The 15,441-nt window shown below is 37.5% G+C and overlaps 1 protein-coding gene across 8 annotated transcripts in view; it reads left to right on the top strand.

Annotated features, from left to right (window-relative positions):
- LOC131432429 (ribosomal protein S6 kinase 2 beta) overlaps window positions 1-3,765 on the top strand; it is an 85,365-nt gene extending 81,600 nt beyond the window's left edge. For all 8 annotated transcript variants that reach the window (XM_058598683.1, XM_058598682.1, XM_058598681.1 and 5 more), the window contains 5 exons: window positions 45-206; window positions 272-594; window positions 657-942; window positions 1,003-1,578; window positions 1,644-3,765. In XM_058598683.1, the coding sequence (XP_058454666.1) occupies window positions 45-206; window positions 272-594; window positions 657-942; window positions 1,003-1,578; window positions 1,644-1,994 (1,698 nt within the window). In that variant the 3' untranslated portion in view covers window positions 1,995-3,765. The remainder of the gene's footprint in view (window positions 1-44; window positions 207-271; window positions 595-656; window positions 943-1,002; window positions 1,579-1,643) is intronic.
- Window positions 3,766-15,441: the final 11,676 nt, after the last annotated feature.

Here is a 15,441-nt window from a genome sequence, read left to right as displayed (position 1 = left end):
ACTATTTTTCACTGAAAACCGTTTCTCCAAACCTTGTTTTCTAGGATGGCCATATAGCACTGACCGATTTTGGACTATCGAAACAGCCGCTGGACGGTTCGAAAACTTACAGTTTCTGCGGCACGGTAGAATACATGGCTCCCGAAGTGGTCAATCGAAAAGGACACACCTTTGCTGCCGATTGGTGGTCCTTTGGCGTACTCATGGTAAGATTCTGTCAGGTTTTCATGCAGCGAATTCGTCGCTCACAAAATTGCTTCCTATTGTTTAGTTCGAAATGTTGACCGGAAATCTTCCCTTCCACGGAAGTAACCGAAATGATACGATGAACCAAATCCTGAAAACGAAACTTGGAATGCCGGAAAATTTAAGCCCGGAAGCGCAGAGTCTGCTGAGGGCTTTGTTCAAGCGAAATCCACAGAACCGGTTGGGCGTAGGGCCGAACGGAATTGATGACATCAAGAGGCATGAGTTTTTTGCTAACGTCGACTGGGATGCGTTCGAGCGGAAAGATGTGCGGCCACCCTTCATTCCTGCTGTTTCAAGGGATGATGCATTTTACTTCGACTCGGAGTACACAAACAAGTCACCAAAGTAAGTGTGTTGGTTGATTTTTAGCTTGTATTGTGATTTATTGGATTATATTTGTTCAAAAGGGATTCTCCGGGAGGACCAGTCAGTGCCAGTGCCCATGAGATTTTTAGGGGTTTTAGTTTCGTGGCTCCAGGATTGTACGATGATACACCCAATTTCGCCAATGGAAGTGGTAGCATGATGAATCAACAGCCATCAACTCGATCGCCGTTTTCCAATGAAATTCCGGGAGTGAAACCGGGAGCTTTCAGCGATGAGTATACGTTGATGCAGGAGTTAGGGCGGGGAACGTTTTCGATTTGCAGGCTTTGCGAAAGCAGAACAACAAAGAAGCACTACGCCGTGAAGGTAAAATCGATTTAATAATTTGGTGATATAATTTTTAGAAAAAAAACTAAACTTTGATAGATTATTGACAAATCAAGTCATGACTGCCGAGAGGAGGTGGAAATCCTGCTGCGCTATGGTAACCATCCGAATATTGTTTCACTGTACGGAGTGCATGAAGATGTCACCTATGTCTATCTGGTGATGGAACTATTGAAAGGTGGCGAACTACTCGACAGAATTCTTGCTATTCAGTTTATGAACGAAGTGGAAGCCAGTGCGGTGCTAAAAACGGTCGTTTCTGCCGTTGCTTATCTGCATGAGCATGGGGTGGTCCATCGAGACCTGAAACCGTCCAACCTATTGTACGCTTCAGCGAATCATACACCCGAATCTTTGAAGCTTTGTGACCTGGGCTTTGCGAAGCAGTTGCGAGCGGATAACGGATTGCTTATGACACCCTGTTACACGGCAAATTTTGTTGCTCCGGAGGTGCTGAAAAAACAAGGCTACGATTTGGCATGCGATATTTGGTCGCTTGGTGTGCTGCTCTACATCATGCTGGACGGTAAGACACCATTCGCTAGTACACCAAACGATTCTCCGGATATGATTTTGGCAAGGATTGGTTCAGGAAAGGTAGATTTGGAAACGGGGGTAAGTTGGAGGCGTCTTATCGCTAATTCATCAATAATGACGTTGTCGTAAATTTTTTTTTTCAGAAATGGCCTAGCATATCGGAGGAAGTGAAGGATCTACTTCGACAGATGCTACACATTGTGCCACAGCGAAGGCCAACTGCGGCACAGATCTTGAAGCATTCGTGGCTATCTCGATCGCGACTACTGTACAATCAAGTAGGAATGCAACATCAAGCATTGCAGACGGTTTTAACTGCTGACATTACAGCTGCACCGGCGTGTTCGCTCTGTCCAGCGGACACCACGGAAGCCATCAAGGGAGCAGTTCATGCGACGTTTCGAGCTATCTCTTCACCCCAGGCAGCGAACCTTGGACCGGTTGGAATGTCCGATCTGGCGCGACGAAGAAAAGACAAAATGAACCATTTGTAATTTTAGCCGAATGTGGGCGTCCGCGTGTGTTTCATAAATTGTGTATGATCGTAAATGGTTCGTATTGTGTGTGAAATTATGTGTTGTTTCGTGGCGTACGATCGACCGACCGACCGACCGACATCTAAACTCGTTTCGAAGCGGTGTAATTAGTTGTTCGAACGGATCAGTTTCCGTGACTTTACTGGCACAGTGACTATGAATATGTATGGAATTCTGAACCACACAATAATTGTTCAAAATTCCTTTCTATGGAACGGGATTGATTACAAAAAGGTTTTTCACACCTATCTAGACAATTTTGAAAACTAGGCAAAATGTGTACAATTTCAGAAAAAATTACAAAGCTTTTATTAATAACAAATGTAATAAAATTCTACTTTACTAGAACGAAATATAACTTATTTAGTTCTGTTTAAGAATCCTTTTAGAGCAATGTTTGATACAATCATAAAATGAACGCAACAGTACAGAATCCTTTGATTAACCGTAGATCCATAGTTGAAACAATAAATTCTTGTACATTCTCTATCGGTACTTTCATAAAGTGCTGTCAGTGCATTTTTATCTTATATAGTTACTGTCGGTTTGTATGTAGTTTCTACATGCTTTGCAGTTAGAGCGATTGCACCTTTGGAAGTTATTTAATATCTAATTATGACACGGTACTATCGAAACCATTCGTCTTTAGTCTATTGCGCAGGAGGAAAAATGTTGATCACTATAAAATAGAACAAATCTGTCGAAGTTTCGTATCGGTATGCTGCGCCCGCTGCTTATCAGTGATGCTTTTGGATGTATAACCGCTTCGTCGCTTTGATTAGACGTACAAATCAACAAAATGGAATAGTAGCACCTAAGACAAATTAACTTCACAGAAAATAAAAGTTCAATTAATATTTTAAAGCATTTAATCTAAGCAAACAAAGCAACACTTTTGTTAGGACATAAAAATGAAAATATCGTCTATACAAACTGGAGCTAACAGTAATACTAAATATTCTTCAAACTTTTTCTGACACGTTTGCCAAAACCATACACACCAGTGGTAAAGATAGATATGGAACATAAACAAATCACTATATTTACAATGATAATCGTGTGCCATACGTTGTGACTAAACCTACAAAACAAAATAATAGTTTACTAAATTATCGTTTTGAGAAAGAGAGAGAGAGAGGATTGTACCTGTCGCATTTTCGGGGTCATTCCGCGCTAGCCATACAAAAACGGTCATATTCTGGGTGTGTGTTGAAAATGTTTGGTCTATTGGATTTGAACGTGTCATGCATACTAACACTTATGGGCATAAAAATGATATGTGATAAGCATGTTATGTTTTTTTATTGTTTACTTTGACTAATCGCAAACTATTGTTTAACTAATGAGTTTTATTGACAATAATTTTACAATACTTTTTATTAGTTTATGTCAAATCCTACTGGTACTAGGAAAAGGTATTAAGTTTTAGTATCAATATTACTACTTGTTTAGATTAAAAGCAAAGCTTTTTCAGAAGAATTGAAAAAATATGTTATTAAAAGATTACAAAAATTTATATTTCTGTTAGCAGAGGATAGAACCAAAATAACTTCTATCGCACGTCAAAACGATATCCCACAAACATTCTTTGGAACATTATCTTTGATTGAAGAACGAACAGGTATTTAGATGCATATGAGTATGCTAATCCGTAATGGTAATAAGTTCAATGCATTATTGAAAATAATATGAATAATGAAGTATACAAGTAAACTCATTACAAAATCTACTTTGAGATAACATGTTTTATTCAATTAATGTTGAAAGAAACCCCTAGCTGCTATTTTGATTGATCCTCGCTAACAAACTTTTACTATTTACACAGTGTTCACTAAGTTCGAATACAAATTTTCACCATTGTGTATGTATTCGTCATATACGTATTCTGTATTGCTGTAAACTTTTGCTCACGGATGTTCGATGGATTGAAATCAAGCTTCGAGATAGATGGTGGCCCTTACTACGAGTATCACTATACGGTGAAAAATAAGTGAAGTGATTTTTATCTTGTTATCGGTATCACTTCACGGTGAAAACCAAGTGAAGTGAATGTAGGTTTTTATCACTAAAGTCGTTTCAGAGAATAAAGTAATTACTTAGATGAGCTTGTTGTTATTACGAACATCAAATCACCAAATTTTTTTGTTGGAAAAAATGATTTTTTCACTACATTGATTACTTCACTGAGCGTGATACTGGTAATAGGTAAAATCAAGTAAAGTGATATGTGAGTGAAGTGAAAGTGGAAGTGTAAGTAAGAACGGTAATAAGGGCCGGTATAATTTCCGATGTTTTCGTGATATTATATGGATACGATGCGCTTTCTAAGAGAAACGGAACAATCATCAATAAGTCTCGCATGTTTCTTGGATTGGTGGACGATATTGATATTATTGGGGTTGATCGTAGAGCTGTGGAAGAGGCGTTCGTTCCTAAGCCATAAACTAACAAGAGAAGTACAAGGTGACTGGTAGGGAACGAGACAGCACAAACGGTGTTGGATCCGAAGTGGAGATTGATGGACGAGGTCGACGATGAGTTCATATATGATGGAACACCAGTGACATGTTATAATGAGGAAATAGCCGGCTTTTAATATGGCTTTGTACAGAATCCGTAACCAGCTAAATTCCCGTAGATTGAAGACACGCACAAAACTGGCTCTATACAAGTCGTTGATACTAAATGTTTCCCTATATGACCGTGATTAAATTATTAACAATCAATTGCGGAAAACAATTTCACCAACCTACCCCAAGTCCAGCCAAGTTAAGTAAATTATGTGAAATACATTAAATGAATGAATGGAAAACGTTAATTAGTGAAAAAAGTTAGCGTGTACAATTGTCTGATGTCTTCATGGAGGCCTAAATCTGCAGCAGATTTTATGCTGATGGATGGGTTTTGTTCGGGAATCGACATCTGTGACAAACACTAAATGCTAAATGTTTTGATGACATTTAGTTAATGAATATTGGAATCTTTTTATCACAATTTCCCATTTCTAATTGTTTTAATCTCTTATTTCTATTTGTAAATTTTGACTTATTTTAAAAAAAAGGAAAAAGAGAACATTTCTGGCATCGAAAATTTCACAATTTTTAAGTGTCATCATAAGTTCTCATTCGTTCGAGTAATATAAAATACCTTGAAGACTGACCCAGAAAGCTTAGACACCGTTGAAAACCGCTGACGTTTCGCAATAATTGAGAATCTGTCAATTTTTGCCCAGGGGACCTTGACGCCTTCCGAAATCAAAAACAGAAATAGAAAACAGGTTTGATAAATATTATGGGGTTGTTGATCCAGTACATTACACTGTGATGAAGAGGTTTTGAGAGTTTCGTGATGGTCGAGAATTCACCGCCGATAAAGCAAGCAGCGGCAGGCCCTATGAAGCGGTTACATAGAACAATATCAAAACTACATAAAATGGTCAAAATAAACGACAATAAAAATAATAATACATAAAATTGTACTGTATGACCGGAAAGAGAAAGTGCGTGAGCATTAGGGTGGGACAAAATATTGATTTCAGCTCCACCAAACTTTTCCTGTTCCTTTTGGGACCCATAAGCACCATGCAAAATTTTAGCTCGATCGGAGAAACTATATTTTCACGCCAGAGGTTTAAAGTTTGTATGGGATTTAGTATGGGGAAATTCACTTTTTACAAAAAAATCGGCTGGATATCAACCTATTAACTCTAAAAATCAGTGCATGTGTTGTTTTCGTAGGAAATTTAACGAGAAAGAAATCTTTAGAAGGCCGCAAAACAATTCGACGTTTGTAGAAAAAGTTATTAAAGGAAAACCGGCACAAGGTCCGAACAGTGTCTCATTCCTTAATACATCTAGCACCACTGCTACTAGTGGTGGTAATATGATTTTGCTTTCTTTTATTATTCCATAACGATTGATTTGAGTTATTTGATGTCTTCACAAAAGTTTCTCATCCTATTATGAGAATTTTTTTTAAATGACAAGCTAGGTTCCAAAACTCACTGTAAAGACACAAACATGTCAAACTTTTTAATTTGAAGAAATAGGTTTTTGGAATCTACTACAATATTTTAGATAAACTAAAATTCAACAATTTTGCGAAAATATAAACTCTCTATCTCTTAAAGTTTAGAAGATATAAACGGTACTATTTTATGCAAATAAAAACATAATTTACATGACTTTTTTGTGTCTTTCCAGTAAAGTTTGGAGCATGGTTTGTCACTTAAAAATAATAGATATTTAACAACGCCATCTGGAAGACTCATGCAATATTCAATTCACCGACCACTGACCACTCGCCAGGTGAAAGCTTAATTCTCGAAAATCCGAGACGACATAATCTAATGATATGATTCTAGTTTTAATTTAGTCGTTAATTAAGATTAGAAAATACCTTTGGCATCTTAGAGCTTAAGCAATGTGCCTAAAAATATATTTTATTATTGAATAAAAAAAATACCGTTATAGCACATTAAATGGAAATCACATTATATTACCTTCACTAGCAGCAGTTGTGCTAGATATATTAAGGAATGAACCATTGCACAGTGGGGAAAAATGGACCAAAAACGCGACGATTTTTTTTGGAGGCATGATACAGCTGACCACAAAGCACTTTTTTGGTGTAAAATGGTCAGTAAAATCGATTCCATGTATTTAGAAGGACCGCACGAAACGCTATCATGTTCATTTTACCCCAAGTTCCCTTTTTATACTGCATTGTATTCAAGCTTAACTATATAACGTGAAACCGAAAAACTTGCAGAAGAGCGACTAGAGTGTTTCCGATGTAAAAAAGTCTAACAAATCGATTGCATATAGTTTTATTGACAGCAGAAAACTCGTTGCACCATTTTACCCCATTTCTTTTCTTGTTATAATATTCAGTTGAAATATAATCTACAATCCAAAAGCAGATCCAATGCGATCTATCAATATTGGTTCATAATACGTGCAAATTAACTGTGATCTAATTAAACACAATGGAAATGACAGTACTAGCCTGTTTAACCCGTTTTACCCCTAATTTATATCAAAAGTCGTATTTGTGGTTAAACTTTCTCTCGCATACCGAAAGCAGGCTGATTGCGGTCGATGAAAATCGATTGATATTACGAAGAAAGACCTGAAAATAGGATTACAAATGAATTCAATGACCGCACGAATCTCGTTATACCGTTTTACCCCAATTTATATCATAAGTCGTATTTCTGGTTAAACTTTCTTTCGCATAACGAAAGCAAGTTGATTGTGGTTGATGAAAATCGATTGATATTACGAAGAAAGACCTGAAAATAGGATTACAAATGAATTCAATGACCGCACGAATCTTGCTATACCGTTTTACCCCAATTTATTTCATAAGTCGTATTTCTGGTTAAACTTTCTTTCGCATAACGAAAGCAAGCTGATTGTGGTTGATGAAAATCGATTGATATTACAAAAAAATCCTGAAAATAGGATTACAAATGAATTCAATGATCGCACGAATCTTGTTATACCGTTTTACCCCAATTTATCCTTTAACTGAGTCTTAAGATTTTTTAAAGATATTTCTTCGTAATATCAATTGATTTTCATCAACCACAATCAGCTTGCTTTCGGCATGCGAAAGAAAGTTTAACCAGAAATACGACTTATGAAAAAAATTGGGGTAAAACGGGTTAAACAGGTTAGTACTTTCATTTTCATTGTGTTTGATTGGATTACAGATGTTTTGTACGTGATATGAACCAATATTGGTAGGTCATATCGGATCTGCTTCGGGATTGTAAATCTGAATTCAACATAAAATTATATTTGTCGGAAAATTGGGGTAAAACGATGCAGCACGAGGCATGCGATCATGAACACTATCTGTAATTTATTATTTGAGGTTATATGCGAAACATAGAACTGTCTTGTTTAACCAAAATTGGTCCAAACACCGATCAGTAGAACTTTTTTTCTGTAAATTCATGGAAGAAGATGACTGGGGGTAAAACAGAATACAGTTGTTTACGGCCAATCTTATTAAAAACAATCCATTTATCTAACTTATGAGCATGTCAGGAATACTTTCCGATTGGTGGAATTGAATTTTTTCTGAGTTTCACAGTTAGTTTTCAAAGTAAAGTCAGATAAAAGAGGAATTGGAACAAAACGGGCATGATAGTGAATTTTACGGATATTCTAACTATCATAAATCGATTCCACAGAGAAATTTGCATAAGAAATAATAATTTTGAAAATGTGTGCTCATGTTTTTATAAAATTATTGAGCAAAGTCGCGTTTTTGATAGTTTTTTCCCCACTGTGCATTGTTTGGACCTTGTGCCGGTTTTCCTTCAATAACTTTTTCTACAAACGTCGGATTGTTTTATGGTCTTCTAAAGTTTTCTTCCTCGTTAAATTTCTTCCTAAAACAACATATGCACTTATTTTTAGAGTTCATAGGTTGATCTCCAGCCGATTTTTTTTTGTAAAAAGTGAATTTCTCCATACTAGATCCCATACAAACTTTAAACCTCGGGTGCGAAAATATAGTTTCTCCGATCGAGCTGAAATTTTGCATGGTGCTTATGGGACCCAAAAGCAACAGGAAAAGTCTGGTGGAGCGAGAAAATATACCTTTTTATCTTTTCTCATACAACCTTGTCTCACCCTAGTGAGCATACCATAGTTGGGCAAGATTCTTCAGATGAATGAAATATCCTGCTGCTGGATCCCACTTATACTTATTTAAGACTAAAAAACGAAACGGTTTGGGAGGAAGTGTTGGTAAGGGTCTAACGAATGAAAAAAAAAACATTTTTGTGATTTTTTCTAGAGTATCATTCAAACAAAGAAATTCAAATGTAAGGCATAATACAAAGCATCATTCGAGCAACATTTTGTAATATTTTCGTAGAAAATATTCAGAAATAAGTTGGTAAAAAAGTATTTTCGAGTACGAATCAAATAAATTATAATTTGTGGTGTCCACTGTATCTCAGAAAGAATGCTTAACGATCCGCAGGTGCCAAAATGCACAGTTAATAAAACCTCGAATCCTCGAGAGGATTTAGAGATTCTACAAAAGCGACACACGATTCGCAGTATGTCTGTGCAGAAGTAAATTCGGCACGCTATAAGGGATACCAAGAATGTTTTGTCAAATTTTCAAGTCAATCTAAGCCTAACTCTTAGGCCTGTGTACCGAGCTCTTGATTCTTCGCAGTATGAGATAAGAAAAGATAAAGGCCCGTAACTTTCAGAGTTTTGTTCCGATAGGCTTGAAATTAAAAAAAATATTCTTGAAATGTTTTATTACAAGAAAATACAAAGAAAAAATAAATAATTATTCAAAAGTGTTAGACCTTACGCGCCCCTTATAACCTATCGCATCATTACATTCATTAGTCTCCTGGTTGCTACTCCATTACTGACCGGAATCAGCTAAACTTGTTCAGAATTTTCTCAATGATATGTCGTGGAATTGGCAAAGCATCATTCAAAATATATCTTCTGGTCAGAAGTAACCCCAGAATAGTATGATCAGTACCGGTACCGGGCAAGTCCGAATGTAGGTCGGGTAGGCAATAGGAAGGGTTGTTCGTCCAACACTTGTTGCTACTAGAGGCTTTTTATACTACTGCGTCTCCACAAGTGGCACGGGAAGAGGACATTTGGTAGTGTACATTTATTTATTAAAACAGAATTAATAGATACTTATCATAGGTTATCGCAGAAAGAGCAAAAATTAATAACAATTTTCCCAATTGAAAATGGCTTCTACCAAAGAGAATAGTGAATATGATTTAGGCAGAACGTTTGAACTTATAAGAAGACAAAGCCTCCAAAACGTAGCTATGATCTGGCAAGCTATTTGTGGCTGCTGGAAGATTTCACAACCATTTATCATTTTTTTCTGGATATCTCTCAGTATGTTCCTATCTCATACCTCCCCGTGATGACATTTGATAAATAGAACGGTGTCGACTAGGTGCTATCGTTTCCTGCGTTAGTAACAGAATGAGAGGGTGCGTATAGATTTGTGTCATAAATCAAGTAAACATAGATTTCTCACTGCTCGGAGACAGTGACAGCGCTTATTGTTATGTCGTTTTCGCTTGATGCCAAACCTAACCCAGTTTTCCATCCTAACTGCTGTCAAGGAGCATTTACGCATCCATTTTTTCACCAAACGGCACTTTTGATTACGCTGATAGCTCTATTACATTACTATTACACTCGGGTCTCTAGGATTATATAAATAATCTCATTATAAGTATTTTATGTAAGACCGCCGATAGGAAAAATATTTAGATGAGTGCAATATCATACTAAGTTCAAATTGCATAAATGGCTGGTTCTGAAGACTGAAGGTTTGGATATGAGTGGTAAGAAATATGATATTGGATGCAAACTGGAGTGTTGGTAAGTCAAGAAATATTATTTGTCTTTTAATACTGAGGAACACAAACTAAATACGCGTCGATTGCTTGCCATTTACATGGGTTCGAAAGTCTTCCTGTAATGTTCGAATCCATTTGATGCCAACATATCATTATGACGGGGTTGGTCGATCCAGCGGTGACCTCGGAACACGATTTGTTCTGTATACGAAAAGGGTCATCGGAATTCGTTTAAGTTAACATCTTCCTGAGTCCTGGAATAAAGATATTTGCACGTATAAACAAAACACAAGGAAACATCTTTTTTCTGTAAACCGCTGTCAGAGAGTTGGGCTTTGGATAGGTAAAACACACACACTCTTAGTATTTGAAATGTAAAGTTTGCCTAGAACCCTATAATCAATTATGCTTACGAAATTAATCGGCGTTTTATAGTTACGATGAAAATACTGGGCTTAGCAGCTTGTTCTAAATTTTGCGGTCGCATAGATATGTCACCATTCTTGAAACATGTATTGTACGACCAGATCATGACGAATATTCTTGCAACAGTGAAAGAGGTATTCCATTTATTCGCAAGCTAACGTGTAAGAAACGCGGTTTCACTTGATTGTTTGGGGTCTCCTTCATGATTTAAAATTTTCTGGGAAGATTTTGTATATCAGCGTCAAGTGCATTTTGTAAGGCGTGTCAGTTGCGGGAGCACAATAAGAAGGACTCCGAGTATAAGGAATGGAAAACTCATCATGAACCTGATTGCCACGGAAACTGCTTGGGATCAGTTGGTAAGATGGAAGTGGGTGCAGTGCTCGAAATGTTTAAACGGTCGGATATTTTACATAACGTTGAACATGATAATATAGCTAAAATAGTGCTAATATTTATGAAAATGTGACAGTTCAAAAGAAAGAATGTGTCGGACATGTTCAAAAATTTATTTTTATCTTATCCTTTGAATCAATATCACTCTAACCTATGGTTTTAGCAAAAAAGATTGCAGATAAACATATGATATTCTCCTCCTGTGTGTAGAACTCAAAACAATGGATATGCAACCAGCACGGATCAATTACTTTGCATAATTGCTCACCCGCTGATCAACTAAAGTGCAATCAATTTTAATTATCGTCAAAATTCCTCCTATTTCATTCAGATTGCTCCGAACTACCCACGCACATAATCCAGGGCAACATTGCAGTAAACTACTGGAGACTACTTTTATATAATAAAGATGTACCGCGAATTGTTCGATTCGATTAAATTAACGCTGGTGTGCCACAGAAGTTGATTGCCGGGATTCTTGCTCTTAGGTCAATCTGGTTAAGATTTACTCTAGACGAAAGATCGGGGCGAAAGTGTAGCCGAGATTACGTGTAAATTGTCACCGAAATTGAACTTGATGAAAATTGGCAGATGCTCTTTGAGGAACACGGTCTAGTGCGTTCCCGAAACCGATACGTTTCCAGAAAGCTGATGACGCCAAAATGTCGGCATTCAAATTTTGGTGGTTTCGTTACACCTTCGCCTGAATTCACTTGAGTTTGTCGTGCAAAGCTAAGAAACGCGTGCGATTACTTCATGATAACTGTTCAGAAAAAGCGAAAAAAATGACGCTTATTCCATTATATCCACTTTAACAAGCAATTGCTAAAATTGCTTTAAGTTGAGGTTGATATTAGCATAATGATACTGTTGCCAACGGATACTTTATCAATGAAAGTAAGGAATAAGTTTGAATGCATTAATAGGTCAGTCATACTGGGTTTCGGAACTATTTATAGCGAAGGACACTTCACTCAATTAAACGGATAGGATGTTTGAACCGGTTTCGTGGTATAGCTGAAGGAACCATAATTGTTTGCATCTAACAGCATGATAACGCAACTGGACGAAGTAATGACAGAAGAAGGGTGGATTGTGTACTAATGGATATATTGAAGATTGAACTAAAAAATGCAACACTTTCATTTGTATATAACTTGATATTGATTTGATGACATTTTGGGAAAATCTAGATCCGAGTGTAATGTTTACATGTGCAAAATTTCGTTACAATTTGTAAAGTGGTTATCGAGATGGTTTCCAAGTAAGAAAAATGCTGTGCGCGTTTGTGAAAAATCTAGGCCAGTTTTACAGGTGTATCGTCAAATAGTTGGGAGTCGACATTTCGATCGTGTTCTGTGCGCAGTGTGAAATATCTGGCAGTAAGAAAACTTGCACAAAATCTTGGTTTGCCTGCAAATACTGTCCATAATGTTCTTAAATCTTTCGATACACGTTTCACAACAGCTAGGAAGGCTGGAAGCGGAACAAAAACGGATCTCAGTAAGAAGGACGCGAAGACGAAGCAGAAAAGACCAGATCTTTTGGTACGGGCTGTGGCTACACGGATAAAAATCTATTATCGGTATAACGATTTTTTTAATAATGAAATCATGAACCATGCCTTCTCATGAAATTTCATAAGCAAAATGATTGATATTATGAAAATATTCATGGAAGATGTGTTATTGTTTATGATATTATTCATGATTTCATGATTTTAAATCATGGTACCGTCAATGGATTTTTACCCGTGTAGGAAAATAAAAATATCTCCAACTTTCGTGCATACTTTCACGAACCGACAAGGTATGAAGTCGTTCAAGGTGAAAACTGTACCGAACCGTAATGATAAACAGAATGTGACGGCTGAAATCAGGGCTCGCAGGTTGTATCGCGAATATTTGAAGTACAGTGTTCCTGCGTGATAATGGACGATGAAACTTAAAGACTGTCCCAGAAAGTATGGACGCACTTTGATTTCGCTGTAAATAATTCACAAGTAGTGAATTAGTGACTCCACACTCATCGAATGCATCATAACTGGTGATGAGGTGTGGATTTATGAATATGACGTCGAAACCGCACAACAATCGACCGAATGGCGCTTCGAAGGCGAGCCGTTGTTCTAAATTTTCATCCATTATAAAAATCGCCACACGAAAATTTTTCAACTTCTTTGTATAGACGCCAAACAAAAACTAATCGTACGATACGCGTCAAAATTTGACATAATGTGTATAAAAGTGTTGCCAACGTTGAGAGAATAAAAGTTTACCGATTGGACAAGCGCGGGAATTTTAAAATAAAAATTCCGGTTCTTTTTTGATCATAAGGTTCTGATAATATTAGATTACAACAACAGAATATTATTCTCAACATTTGCTACTTAGCCATCGTAGACTAACTGGCGCACCTTCTTGCGAACGTTCCTCATTAAATTCCGTACAGACTTCGGGTACGGAATCTAATGGGTTTCGAAATCTTACCGCAGCTACAAATTGCTTACCAGACCATAACATTTTTACCAAATTTTTCGACTTCAATCGATGTCTCGGACTGGTTTAACACTTGCCCTTCTCGCACCGTATAATATTGTGGTCCCGGCAATGATTTGTAATCGAGTTTCACGTAGGTTTCGTCGTCCATGATTATGCAGTTCAAATTTCCAGCAAAAATCGTATTGTACAGCTTTCGAAACCTCGGCCTGATCGATGCTTCTTGTTTCGGACTACGTTTTGGTTGTTTCCAGAGATGGCATTTCACCAGAGTGATAAACGCTAGAGTCAGATTTCTGCCACACCGAGGATGAAAAAAACGAACCACCGCACAAAGAGGAAAGCGCACTTCTTCTCAGTGTCGAATAGACAGCATTTGAGTGTGTGCTTGTGGTTAAAGCAGCTGGCGCGAGTGAAACACATTCTCTTCGCATGAATCGCTCACACGCGCTCTCGTCTAAATACACCCAAGTGACCACTGGCGCGTGATTGTGAGCGAACACTTCTGTGAACTTCAATTAATAAAGAGTAGATCTGGCCTTGCTATGAAAAATTTGCAAGGAAAACCGAAAATTTTACGATAAATTGTTTTATTTTGCTGATTTTGCGTGTCCACGCTTCATCTACGAAAACCATACAGCAGAGTGCTCACCGGCGTGTACACCTCTGTGAAAGTATCTGCATCCACCTCAGAGAATTTATTAGCTAATGCTCTAGCACAGGGGTTCCCAAACTATTTTGGGTCATAGACCCCTTTACTAAAATTAACTTAGGCCTCAGACCCCCATCAACAAATTCCTTTGAAAATTCAATTTCTTGCTCTGTAAAATACTTACCAATTTCTGCGTATGGTCAAATAAACACAACTTTTTTAGCGTAAATATTTCAAATATTAAGTTGTTATATCAAACAATAGGGGGTCGATTTCTAGACCCCCATAGTCAGTTTTCGTTTCCGTCGACCCCCGCAAAAAGGACCCCAAGGGGTCTATATCGACCACTTTGGGAACCCCTGCTCTAGCACTTTGGTGCGATTCAGTGGAAGAGGTAAAAGAAAATAAACAAACGCACTCTTGATGCGTGCACACTTACACAACAGTGGTGTATAAATGTGAAAGAGAAGAGCTCTCGTTGAAGTTGTCAGTGCGAGGGGAGAAATTTTGCTTGCTCTTCGTCACACAGAGGAGATAGACATCTCTGGTTGTTTCTGCTTCTTATAGGTTCGAAGATTCAAACGTTCTTTAGCACGAAGAACATTTGACTTCGAAGTGCCCACTTTTTTGGCCACATTCCGAACTGAAACCTCCTTCTTTTGCTCGAACGCCTTCAGTATACGTTTATCCAACTGAGGGTTAGCAGGACCTTTTCTTCGACCCGTTTTCGGTTTATCCTCAAAGGTGTTATCCTCACCGAACTTCCTGATTGCATTTCGCACGGCTTTTTCACTAACTCCTTCCATTTTTGCTATCTTTCTCAGTGACAGTCCGCGTTCTGTGCACCATTTGTACACAATTTTTCGACGTTGTTCTGCTGAAAGTCCACGCATTTCGAAACAAACTAATGAAAACGAATAAACAACTGCACAAGTGGTTAGAGAAGAGTGTAAACAACAGGACGCAGCCATAAAAATTGACAGATTCTAAACCATTGTGAAATGGCAGCGGTTTTTGGTTGCGTCCATACTTTCTGGAACAGTCTTTACATGT

Source organism: Malaya genurostris, chromosome 2 (assembly GCF_030247185.1).
Source record: "Malaya genurostris strain Urasoe2022 chromosome 2, Malgen_1.1, whole genome shotgun sequence".
NCBI lineage: Eukaryota > Metazoa > Arthropoda > Insecta > Diptera > Culicidae > Malaya > Malaya genurostris.
This window is presented reverse-complemented; position numbering and strand designations above follow the sequence as displayed.